General features: G+C 36.9%; 2 protein-coding genes across 3 annotated transcripts; both read right to left on the reverse strand.

The window, feature by feature from the left end:
* Positions 1 to 1207: 1207 nt before the first annotated feature.
* On the reverse strand, positions 1208 to 3139 carry LOC137397601 (uncharacterized). The gene has a single exon (XM_068083896.1). The coding sequence runs from the start codon at positions 3137 to 3139 to the stop codon at positions 1208 to 1210; it is 1932 nt and encodes a 643-aa protein (XP_067939997.1).
* Positions 3140 to 5847: 2708 nt separating this feature from the next.
* LOC137396864 (uncharacterized) lies at positions 5848 to 12817 on the reverse strand. 2 transcript variants are annotated; one of them, XM_068083167.1, is made up of 7 exons: positions 12772 to 12817; positions 12049 to 12221; positions 11690 to 11818; positions 11302 to 11435; positions 9466 to 9562; positions 8343 to 8505; positions 5848 to 6254 (listed from the first exon to the last, which is right to left on the reverse strand). In XM_068083167.1, exons 2-7 carry the CDS (start codon positions 12143 to 12145, stop codon positions 6245 to 6247), a joined length of 630 nt encoding a protein of 209 aa, XP_067939268.1. In that variant the 5' UTR covers positions 12146 to 12221; positions 12772 to 12817; the 3' UTR covers positions 5848 to 6244. The 2 variants fall into 2 exon arrangements, with proteins under 2 accessions (XP_067939268.1, XP_067939266.1); XM_068083165.1 differs by having other exon boundaries at positions 12049 to 12186; positions 12772 to 12813.
* Between the last annotated feature and the right edge of the window lie 469 nt (positions 12818 to 13286).

The following is a 13286-nucleotide window of genomic DNA, read 5'->3' on the forward strand; positions in this document are numbered from 1 at the left end:
CCAGCAATGCGATCTCAGGAAATCGGGAATAATAGTCCACAACTAATAAGTATGTCTGACCCTGAAAATGGAATAAGTCCGAACCAACGACTTGCCAGGGGCGATCCGGGGTGGCTGTAGGTCTCAGAGTTTCAAATGGAGTATTAGAGTCTTTTTGGCAGATCTGGCATTGGCCAACCATTGTCTCGATAGCTTTGGACATGCACGGCCACCACAAACTATTTCTCGCACGAGTCTGACATTTGGTTACTCCCAGGTGACCCCTGTGTATATCCTCTAATACTTTACTTCTTTGATTTAGCGGTATCACCAGTCGATTTCCCATCATCAGAAACCCTTTGTTGATGCAGAGAAAAGCTTTTCGTTCGAAATAAGGCTGCATGAGAGTGTCCGTGGATGATAAATATGCTGGCCAACCTTCACTGACAAACTGAAGCACTTTGCTTAGGGTTTCATCGTTTCTTTGGTCTATTTTCATTTGTTCCAACCTGGTATCTAAGCCATTTAACCTCACACCACCATTTACTACTGTCTCAACTTCTTCCACCCGTTGAGCATCTACCTCGTCAGGTTTGGTAGATGTATTCCGCGATAGGGCATCAGCCGCGATATTGTCTTTCCCACTGATGTGTGTAATTCTATAATCGAATCTCTGTAGCCTGAGCTTAAAGCCTTGAATTCTTGCGGGTAGCCGGTCTAGGAATAGATTTCCGAACAGTGTGATTAACGGCTTGTGATCTGTTTCAATCAAAACTTTCTTCATCCCTAGAATGTACTGGGAGAATTTTTCTAGAGCCCAGCAGACTCCTAAAGCCTCTTTTTCAATAGCCGCATACCGTTGTTCTGTATCGCTTAGAGAGCGGCTCGCTGCAGCGACTAGTCTTCGAGTGCCATCTGGTTGCACCTGACTTAAGGTGGCTCCCAATCCTTGATTACTAGCATCTGTTGTGACTATAGTCTCTCTGGTAGGATCATATGTCGCCAGTACCGGTGGATTGGCAAATATCTCTTTCACCTTCTGGAAGGCTTCCTGCTGACCGTAACCCCAAATCCAGTCCACATCTTTGCGGAGTAAATCTCTCAAAGGTTTGGTAACATCAGCCAGCTGAGGAGAAAACCGCGCGTATTGATTAGCTAATCCGAGAAAACTCCTTACTCCGGTTACATTAGCAGGAGTAGGAAACTCCAAGATGCCTTGCACTCTTGGTCATGTGTGGATTCCAAACTGATCAATGACATATCCTAGAAACTGCACTTTAGATACCCCAAACTGGCATTTGGACTTGTTCAAAGTCATTCCAGCTTGTTCGAGTCGCTTTAATACTACGCTGAGTCTTGAATCGTGTTGTTCTGTAGATTGTCCAACCACTAGTATATCGTCCATGTGTACTATAAGACCCTCAAGATCCCCCAAGATCCTGTTCATTTCAGCTTGAAAGATCTCTGGGGCACTGTTTAGTCCTTGTGGGAGTCTTAAATATCGATATCGGCCACGATGCGTAAGGAAAGTAGTCAACTTACTGGATTCATCTGACAACGGAATCTGCCAGAAACCGCTATTGGCATCGATTTTTGAGAACACTTTGCCACCTCTTATGGATGCCAGGCTTTCCTCTACTGTGGCCATAGGGTGAACTTCTCTGAGTACATATTTATTGAGTTCTGTGAAATCAGTACAAATCCTGACCTTGTCTTGCCCAGGTTTTGGCACTACCACCATTGGTGTCACCCACTGCGTTGGTTCTTCTATGGCTACAATTACCCCGTCTTCAACCATTTTATCAAGTGCAATATTAGCTTTCTGTCGAAGCGGGAATGGAATCGGGCGTGGAACATGCAATGCAAACGGCTTTGCGTTTTCATCCAAGGTAATGGAATATTCTGTATCAAGCTTACCTAGTCCTTTGAACAAACTATCACTGACGCGTATAGACCCGATTTCGCACCTGCTTTTGTCAACGGTGACAAACTTGAGGCTTTCACATGCTTTTCTACTCAATAACGGGGTGTTTTGGTTTTCTATGACATATATGTCTTCTGTTATTTTCTCCCGACCCGCAGTAAGTTTACCAGAAATGACGCCAATGCAATTGAGAAGTGTACGACCTGGTCCATACAGCTTCTTTGTAGATGGGTATTGAGTTCCTACGCAATGTTGAGGACCACAAACACTCAGGGCCGCACCAGTGTCCAATTTGAATCTCATCAATTGATTCTTTTTAATGTCAGTGTCAACCCTCACGTTGGAATACCATGAACCGGCCTCTAGACCTACGCTGTCTATGTCAAATATTTCGCCAAGAAACACTTCGTCAGAATTAGCTTCATTATTATCAGCAACCTGTAACTCGCTTACGGCTTGAGTAACCTCATTGGTACATACTGACTCCCAGTGATTTTTCCGTTTACATTTTCGACAAGTTGTTCCGAAAGCAGGACATCGATTTCGAACATGCCGTCGACCACATTTGTTACATGAAATCTTTGGTTTATCATTTTCTGATTTGGAACCATTCTTGTGGGATGTGACAAAACTCACCTCTGTGGGCTTTTCACTGGAGTTCTGTGCATTCTTAGAAACCTCGGCAATTCGTAGAGCCTTTATAACATAATCAAGAGTTAAACGTTCATCTGGTTCACGCATCATTTTATCCCTGAGCTTATGATCATCTAGTCCAAAAAGTAGTTTATCTCTGATTAGAGAATCTCGTTGATTGCCAAACTCACAGCTCTCAGCTGCGCGCCTGAGTTTCATTAAGTACACATCCACGGGTTCTCCACTTTGTGAGCAGTTATGAAAAGTATACCGGCTTACTATAACACCAGATCTTGGGTTACAATATTCTCGAAACCGCTTCAGGACATCATCTATTTTCCTGCCTGTTGCACCTTCAGCAATCTCTTCTGGATTTCCTTCATTGTCAGTGCCTACGAACTCCATTTGGCTATACAGCTCTCTCACATCTTCACCACCAACATGTCTAAATAGAGCTAATTTTCTCCTTTCATTAGCTCCACTTGTTCCTACTAGATCGATAGCAAGTAAATAGTCACTGAAGGAACGTACCCAGCGACGCCATTCTCCCGCAAGGTCATTTGCCCTTAAATCCAGCTGTTGTGGTGGTGATATGCCCTCCATCTTACACAAATGTTCGTTCACACCGCTGCTACCATGTTTAATTTGTCAGATGTGAATATTATAGCCATTAATATTCAGGATTATACCAGGATTATTTTTCAGACAAATTATTACTGTCAGATTCTGATGCAAGTTCAACTGGAAGGGAACTTTATTAAACTCTCAAGAAACCAGGTTATATCATAATGCTGAGAACTTAGGTTATGCATGAGCAGACAACTAACACAATAAAATATGTATGCAGGAGAAAACAACTAACACAAAATACAACAAAGCCTTACCTATTTTAACATTTTTATATTATACGTTGTTTTCATAACTAGAAATTTTTTGTCATAGATATGCATACTATTTTCACAAAGCTTTTATTTGTCCACTTTTTGTTTAAACACTCATATCAATCCTCAAGCTTGCGTTTTACATATTTTATGCATTCAGTTCCAACATTATTATACTAGTTTGACTATTCATTAGATTTTTAGTTAGACTATAGTTTCTTTGTGTTGTTCTTTCTTATGTTTTTTTGTTGTACACTGCTTCTTAGTTAGTTTACTTGCTGTGGTACCTTGTCGAAAACATGTTGTAAAAGATGACTATTGATTACCACAATAAAGATTGTCATATATATATGACACAGTTTTTAGAAAGGCTACTATAAAAAATTACCATGAAAATAAGGTTGCAACTGCTTATATCTGCTCAACAAACGCTAACATTGTTGTGGCAGTCATCTAGATGTATTCTTAGTAAAATCTATTGTTAGCATGAGCTATAGATGTATGGGTACGCTAAAAGGGGTGCAGGGTATGCAGTAAGTGCAAACATCAAATACATATTAACATGGTTAAAATGTAAGGCTCATTTCAGTTCAACAAGCCATGAAAGTAAATTTCAAGTTATATAAATTTACATTTCATACATGCACAATTCATGGCGAGGCTTGTTGTTGCCTGTATGCATTGAAGAAGGCCAGAAGTAGTCCCTACTAAGCTGTTAGCAACTTCAAAGTTGCTGTAACTTCTAGACATTAATTGCAACAAAGTTGGAAACTATGGAGGTATAAGTGTAGACATCACTGGCAATAGATGGAGAGCTTAAATGAGTTACACATGACAAACAGCTGATCAGATATTTTCTCGCCGACAGAAATTTTCTACTTTTATGTTTTTAACATTTGCTACTCTCTAACTAGCGATAGAACTGCAGAGACTCACTATTGTAATAAATATGAAGAACTGCAGAGACTCACTATTGTAATAAGTATAAAGAACTGGGGAGACTCACTATTGTAATAAGTATAAAGAACTGCAGAGACTCACTATTGTAATAAGTATAAAGAACTGCGAAGACTCACTATTGTAATAAGTATAAAGAACTGCGGAGACTCACTATTGTAATAAGTATATCGAACTGTGGAGACTCACTATTGTAATAAGTATAAAGAACTGCGGAGACTCACTATTGTAATAAGTATAAAGAACTGCGGAGACTCACTATTGTGATAAGTATAAAGAACTGCGGAGACTCACTATTGTAATAAGTATAAAGAACTGCGGAGACTCACTATTGTAATAAGTATAAAGAACTGCGGAGACTCACTATTGTAATAAGTATAAAGAACTGCGGAGACTCACTATTGTAATAAGTATAAAGAACTGCGGAGACTCACTATTGTAATAAGTATAAAGAACTGCGGAGACTCACTATTGTAATAAGTATAAAGAACTGCGGAGACTCACTATTGTAATAAGTATAAAGAACTGCGGAGACTCACTATTGTAATAAGTATAAAGAACTGCGGAGACTCACAATTGTAATAAGTATAAAGAACTGCGGAGACTCACTATTGTAATAAGTATAAAGAACTGCGGAGACTCACTATTGTAATAAGTATAAAGAACTGCGGAGACTCACAATTGTAATAAGTATAAAGAACTGCGGAGACTCACAATTGTAATAAGTATAAAGAACTGCAGAGACTCACTATTGTAATAAGTATAAAGAACTGCGGAGACTCACTATTGTAATAAGTATAAAGAACTGGGGAGACTCACTATTGTAATAAGTATAAAGAACTGCAGAGACTCACTACTGTAATAAGTATAAAGAACTGTGGAGACTCACTATTGTAATAAGTATAAAGAACTGCGGAGACTCACTATTGTAATAAGTATAAAGAACTGCGGAGACTCGCTATTGTAATAAGTATAAAGAACTGCGGAGACTCACTATTGTAATAAGTATAAAGAACTGCGGAGACTCACTATTGTAATAAGTATAAAGAACTGCGGAGACTCACTATTGTAATAAGTATAAAGAACTGCAGAGACTCACTATTGTAATAAGTATAAAGAACTGCGGAGACTCACTATTGTAATAAGTATAAAGAACTGCAGAGACTCACTATTGTAATAAGCATAAAGAACTGCGGAGACTCACTATTGTAATAAGCATAAAGAACTGGGGAGACTCACTATTGTAATAAGCATAAAGAACTGCGGAGACTCACTATTGTAATAAGCATAAAGAACTGCGGAGACTCACTATTGTAATAAGCATAAAGAACTGCGGAGACTCACTATTGTAATAAGTATAAAGAACTGCAGAGACTCACTATTGTAATAAGTATATTGAGTTCTTCGAGATACTTAATAAACAATTAAATAAATATGAGATTATTCATGAAGTGAGATCAATGATATTATATAAAAGTCTATACCAGGTTATATAAATATACAGGCAAAAAATATTAAATCCTAATAGTAGTTCAGTGATAAATGATTACTAATGCTATATTTTATATCCAAATAAGCTGATACAATAATAAATAGAAAACAACAAATAAAAACATAACAATGACACATGAAATCATATTCACAAAAACAGTAAATTTAGATGATATATAAGACAGTCAAAAAAACTTATAGATAAAGTAAAAATGTCTTTAAAACTCGAGATTGTGACAGAACAACCAATGTTTGCAGCAAAAGTTGAAAGGGAACATGTCTGGAGGCTGTCTGCTCTTGGTGTGCCTTACTATTTCAGCATGTCATGAAACCTTTTTCTGGACAATCCCTCCAGCACGCTTGCATCTCTAAGCTGCAGTCAGTGATAACTAAAAACAGCGGGATCCTAAACCATCATTCGCCTGAGATAATTTAAGATACATATTGTTCCAAGATACATGTAGCCAACTGACTTATTTTATAAAACAAATGAATGCCCAATCAGAAGTTTTATCGGAAGATACATAGAGCTTGTAAGTACATAAAACTAGTAAGTACATAGAACTAGTAAGTACAGAGAGCTAGTAAGTACATGGAGCTAGTAAGTACATAGAGCTAGTAAGTACATAGATCTAGTAAGTACATAGAGCTAGTAAGTACATAAAGATAGTAAGTACATAGAGCTAGTAAGTACATACAGCTAGTAAGTACATAGAGATAGTAAGTACATAGAGATAGTAAGTACATAAAGCTAGTAAGTACATAAAGATAGTAAGTACATAGAGCTAGTAAGTACATACAGCTAGTAAGTACATAGAGATAGTAAGTACATAGAGATAGTAAGTACATAAAGCTAGTAAGTACATAGAGATAGTAAGTACATAAAGTTAGTAAGTACATAGAGATAGTAAGTACATAGAGCTAGTAAGTACATAGAGATAGTAAGTACATAGAGCTAGTAAGTACATAGAGCTAGTAAGTACATAGAGCTAGTAAGTACATACAGCTAGTAAGTACATAGAGATAGTAAATACATAGAGATAGTAAGTACATAGAGCTAGTAAGTACATAAAGATAGTAAGTACATAAAGTTAGTAAGTACATAGAGATAGTAAGTACATAGAGCTAGTAAGTACATAAAGATAGTAAGTACATAGAGCTAGTAAGTACATACAGCTTGTAAGTACATAGAGATAGTAAGTACATAAAGCTAGTAAGTACATAGAGATAGTAAGTACATAGAGTTACTAAGTACATAGAGATAGTAAGTACATACAGCTTGTAAGTACAAAGAGATAGTAAGTACATAAAGCTAGTAAGTACATAGAGATAGTAAGTACATAAAGTTAGTAAGTACATAGAGATAGTAAGTACATAGAGCTAGTAAGTACATAAAGATAGTAAGTACATAGAGCTAGTAAGTACATACAGCTTGTAAGTACATAGAGATAGTAAGTACATAGAGATAGTAAGTACATAGAGATAGTAAGTACATAGAGTTAGTAAGTACATAGAGATAGTAAGTACATAGAGCTAGTAAGTACATAGAGCTAGTAAGTACATACAGCTAGTAAGTACATAGAGATAGTAAATACATAGAGATAGTAAGTACATAAAGCTAGTAAGTACATAGAGATAGTAAGTACATAAAGTTAGTAAGTACATAGAGATAGTAAGTACATAGAGCTAGTAAGTACATAAAGATAGTAAGTACATAGAGCTAGTAAGTACATACAGCTTGTAAGTACATAGAGATAGTAAGTACATAAAGCTAGTAAGTACATAGAGATAGTAAGTACATAGAGTTAGTAAGTACATAGAGATAGTAAGTACATAGAGCTAGTAAGTACATAGAGATAGTAAGTACATAGAGCTAGTAAGTAAATAGAGCTAGTAAGTACACAGAGCTAGTAAGTACACAGAGCTAGTAAGTACATAGAGCTAGTAAGTACATAGAGCTAGTAAGTACATAGAGCTAGTAAGTACATAGAAATAGTAAGTACATAGAGCTAGTAAGTACATAGAGCTAGTAAGTACATAGAGATAGTAAGTACATAGAGCTAGTACGTACACAGAGATAGTAAGTACATAGAGCTAGTAAGTACATAGAGCTAGTAAGTACATAGAGATAGTAAGTACATAGAGCTAGTAAGTACACAGAGCTAGTAAGTACACAGAGCTAGTAAGTACACAGAGCTAGTAAGTACATAGAGCTAGTAAGTACATAGAGGTAGTAAGTACATAGAGATAGTAAGTACATAGAGCTAGTAAGTACATAGAAATAGTAAGTACATAAAGTTAGTAAGTACATAGAGATAGTAAGTACATAGAGCTAGTAAGTACATTGAACTAGAATTTTTTTTAGATAAAAAAAGCTAAAAGTAAAACTGCAACCTAAAAAGAAACTGCATAGACACAATTTTCTCTTGCAAGATTTATTTGGGATAAATTATGGGAAACTAAATCAATGGACTCACTCGCTGATAAGGTGCTTGCCAAACGCCCACTCTGTACCAACATGTCCAGGAGTGTTGGGCTGTGTCCTGGAATAGTGACTTGCCAAGAATGTGAGGTAGTTGAGGCGGTCAAATGTGAGCATATCGATGTATCTCATCTCCCCGTTAAGGAAAAGGTCTGTTCCTGGTAGAAAGCGGACAACATTGAAATTATAAAAGCACATGAAACCGACTTAGGTTTGTAGGACTTAGCCAACAATGTATTCCAGCCACAGACATTATGAGTGGCTGAAAGCCGCAGGAATAATCAAAGGAATAATCACAAAGGCTCATCTACTCATCTGTTTATAAACTTCCAAGTAGAATAATAAATAAAGCTCAAGTCTAGTGCGAAAGTTTCCTTACCACTACTGGTGTAAGTTTGGCTAATAATGCCTTATATACAATAGCTCCTGGTGTTTGCAAGGAACACGGACTAGGTCCATCATGTGCTGCCATCATGCGCTGACAAACTGCACAATCAGAGGTGACTAGAGCCTAAACTGAACTGTGGAGTCATACAAATGCTTAGTATTTTACTGTCTACGTTATGAAACTCAACCGCAGTTTTCTGCTTTCTTACGGCCACCACATTGCTGTGCCTCCGATGACTATAGTTTGTAGCAAAAACATCACCTCTCGTCACATTCGAATACAACTGTTTTATAAATGCTTGTGTTAAAAATATCCAACCACACTCAAATCAAAACCTTTTATATCTGCTCATAGTCAACAGTGTTCTGCCAAACAAATTCAATAGCTTAACTCTTTATCTGTAGCCCTTTGATCTTAATATTTTGACCTTAGCTCTTTGACCTTAATTTTTTAACCCTATAACCTTAGCTTTTATTAATAATTTAATATTATTATTAATATTTAGCAATAAAATCAGGCACTTATGCTAATGCATATGATTTCGACAATTAAATTATTGTAAACAGAGAGTCTTCTAAAATATGAGCTCAATCGTGATAAGGAGAGATATATTAAGTATACATTTATCGACTGTAAAAAAATAGTGTAATTTTTGTGAGAACTTGTGGAGTCAGTCGTCTAAACCACAAATCCTCAGCCACGAGTGCACAGAATTTATGAGAGCAAATACCTGGGATTTGTGCAACAGCTCCTTTGTGATTGCATATCGAACTGACGCAATAGAATAGCCTGTGATCCTCAGAGTTGATGATATCAGAGTTATCTTCCTACAAGCGATGTAATAATGCTATAATCTTTTACTTTTAGATCAGTAGGAATAATTTTAGAAGTCCTGATATAGAGTAGCCTGAAGCTTACATCTTTTCTAGTTCACTATCTTTATATACTCAAACCTTGACTATAATCACCTCAACATACCAAGTTTCTGACATACAATATTGCATAACCTTTTCGCAATATCTGTTGTAATTTTTAACATAAGATGTTATACGCATATCAGTTAGATATATTAGCTGTTGGTCTACGTTAGACTAGTTTTATGTCTCTATAGGGAGCGCTACCTACGCACCGTTAGCTCTACCTGGACGGTGCCGAAAACTGTAAAACCTCTATTTGAACGCCACGGTGCTCTGTTTTTCAACCCTTCCCCCATAGTGGGAGTCAAATAGAGACGGCGGTCAAATAGAGGCTGGCGGTGTATTGTTTGAATAGCGCATCAGAATTTAGAGAAGCTAAGTTTAACCCTTTTACAGGCGAAGAGGATGTAGGCTATATATTGCACTTTCCTTTGAACGGAGCGGCATTAGCCATTTTGGACACAATAAATCTGCTAACCCGCTGATGATCTCTAAATAAATGTGCAAAATGGAAACCAAGAAATATTTCTATCAGTTAGTATTTATTGCTTACAATTAAGCTGCAATGATATTATAGTCCATGGCCTGCTTTGCGATTTGTTGGTGCTTTCAATTTTCTTATTTCATTTTGAAGGCGTATTTTCATTTTATACCTATATTTAACAACGCTGAATAAAAGCTCATTGCACTCATTGATATGTTTGCTACAGTTTGCAGCCAAAACTAGCTTTTTCTGTGCGATAGAAAAGGAGTTCTGAGCGCCGATCCATTTAAAGCTACTTTAAGATAACTACTATTAAATATATGTTATCAAATAATATGTTATAAATCTGCAATTTTAAAAGTTATATGATAATAATCTATCAAATGCTACAAATAAATATTTAAGAACAAGTGACATAAACGAGCCACGCTTATAATACATGCAGAAACATAAATTAACATTTTTGAAACAAAAATATTTGCATCATTTGCTCAGCCAGTTGCTTTCTCATTGTTACCTTTCATGAAACGTACATTTTCTGGCTGTTCAACACCTTCCACAACGTTTTCTGACCTTAAATCTTCTTCTGCACCGCTGATCTAGGCGATATTACCGTCCAAACAATTTTTTGAGCAGAACAAAACTTTACGCGTTGGATTCTGCACAAATGATAAACTTTCAGCAGCATCGCTAAGCACAACTTTTAGCCTAAAACTAGTCGTTCATATACCATCGTAAATGTACACTATTTTTCAAATATGTCGAAGTATTAAAACGATGAACTAGAATTAGCCTGATACAGTTATAAATTATTTCTATGGTGGTGCTTTTGATGTTTTACTGAAAAAATATGAAACCTTTGGAATTGAAAAACAAAGCTCGATACGAACGGAAACAACAAAATAATTAATTGTTATTGATGTAATTGAGTAATTATTAGTACTATTTTAAAAACAATTTTCTACCAATCACTTGCTATTGTTGATTCATAAAGATCAAAGAATATCAATGTAGTGGTCAAATGGAGGTGGGATTCAATTAAAGGGTGGCGCTCTATTCTTTGACCTGCTTCCTATAGTGGCGATCAAATGGAAATTCAAATAAAGTTGGCATTCAATTAGAGGTTTTACGGTAAGTTCCTAAGCTATTTTACAGTACAACTTACCGTGAACATGGCTGGTGAATGTCTTTTAGTTTGAGCTCCGTTGTGAGAAATCCACTTTTGATTGGACAATGCCTTGATCGCAAAATACACTAATTCTTTCTCAGCGTCATAATAGTAGAAAATGGAGAAATCATCTGCAAAGTAATAGAATTGAATGCGGAGTGAAATCATTGACAGATTTTCGACAAGTCTTGTAAAATACAAATCCTTACGAGATCTAGGTAGCTTCGTTCTGCGAGTCTCCGAGAATGGCCACTTACGTTGATTGTCCAGATAGTGAAATAAATAATCCGCTAACTCATTGTTTATACTGACTAAACAGAGTAGTGGAATTACTTGCCAAAGTAATCAATTATCTTTCATCTCAGGCTAACCTACGACAACTTACTGAGTGAACTGAGGGTAGAATCAAGATTTGTGAATGTCAAACCACCGGCCGCTGCCTCCCTCAAATACCCGCTCGATATCCAGTCTGGATATTTGATGATCACATGGTATATGGGTCCAGCAGTCAGACCTGAAACAAGGCAATGCAGTGTCCAAAGGCGGGTGACACGGCTTGTCATGCGCTCCGAAGATGCAAATCAAGCACAAATTTGGGAAGTTAATTATGTGGAATGAATCAAGGGGGATTTACTGACGAGGAACTTTGGATATCGTGCATAATAAGCCAAAATTTAGATTAAGTTAACCATAAAATAACCAAATTCTGGTTTCTACGACTCAACCTTGTAACTAATTGAATACCTGCTGCACACACTGATTGTTCGAGAACTGACGAAAGGATAGAGATTGTCAGGAACAGTTTGGGCAGACGAGCGAGCGGCAGCACTTTGAACGACATCAGCCGTGAGAAGTGGGAGCCATATCCCTAATTCACACTTCCTACAATACCACTTGCTCTTGTCTGTTTCTATATACTGAAATAACATAATGTTTGCCAGGACATCCTGTGTGTCTGTCTAGGAATGCCATTTTTACCTCAACTGTGTTTGCTAGGAAATCATGTAATATGAACATTATCAGAAACATGGTTGATGCAGCGGTAATTTTGCATAAATTTTTGTCAAGCAAGGGCTAGACGTTAAAGATCTGTTTAAATTATGAAAAATCCTAGCAGATTCACAGGTTACATTAAAAATCTCTTTTCAGAATAAGATCAATTGACTGGTGGCATCTTTTAATGATATACCCCACTATCCTTCAAAATATAAACATCAATATAACAAGAGTCTAGTGTTTAGCAATTATTGATGCTTTATGAAAGGTTTATACATGAAATCACTTTAGGGTTGACTAAATTAAATACCTGATGAAATCCTTATCACATTCTCATCTACATCTTGATTAGTTTATTGATTATTGAACAGTACAGGAGACAAAACAATGCATGCGTGAGTGTCTTACAGAGTACTCAAACAAAATATGGCTTGCCTAGACCACAAGCATGGATTTTAGGAAATTACTTACCTAGTGATTTACCAAGCCAGCCAGCAGTCGTGCCGTGCCATTTGGCAGTGTGTCAAGAAGCGGTATGGGGAAGCCGAGCAGTAATATAGGGCAACTACACGACACAGACCTGCCATACATTTCATGCGTGAAGCCGCGTTAAAGTGGCAACACGTCGTCCCAACATTGTCCTCATCAGTCGTATGCCAAGAAATTAACTTTATTACATCTTTTTTATCAGTGACAATAGAAAAAAAGCAAAATACAGGCTTGTCTAACATGCTCATCAAGTGGCTCCGATTACTGAAAACGGGCTGAAAACTATTACTGGTGATACTGTGTAGGCCAAATTGCTTTGCTAGGTCTGCGTATTACCAATGACAAAGCGTTGATCTGTCATGGAATATTCATCAGTATGGCTTATCCTGATCATCATGCCAGATTAGATTTAATTGACCAAAAAGCATCCAGCTGAAATCCAAAACTGTAATGCCACAACAATATATGGCGAAGTGATTCACATCGCTAAACAAAAA

This window comes from Watersipora subatra, chromosome 5 (assembly GCF_963576615.1).
Source record: "Watersipora subatra chromosome 5, tzWatSuba1.1, whole genome shotgun sequence".
In the NCBI taxonomy this organism is placed as follows: Eukaryota; Metazoa; Bryozoa; class Gymnolaemata; order Cheilostomatida; family Watersiporidae; genus Watersipora; species Watersipora subatra.

Bases quoted from the DNA above. Each gene is read 5' to 3' on its own strand.
- LOC137397601 (XM_068083896.1), bottom strand. From the start codon at position 3,139: ATGGAGGGCATATCACCACCACAACAGCTGGATTTAAGGGCAAATGAC.
- LOC137396864 (XM_068083167.1), bottom strand. From the start codon at position 12,145: ATGTCGTTCAAAGTGCTGCCGCTCGCTCGTCTGCCCAAACTGTTCCTG. The intron at 11,819-12,048 runs GTATTCAATTAG...GCCTTGTTTCAG, and splicing joins ACAATCAGTGTGTGCAGCAG to GTCTGACTGCTGGACCCATA. The intron at 11,436-11,689 runs GTAAGTTGTCGT...ATTACTTTGCAG, and splicing joins TTCTACCCTCAGTTCACTCA to ATGATTTCTCCATTTTCTAC.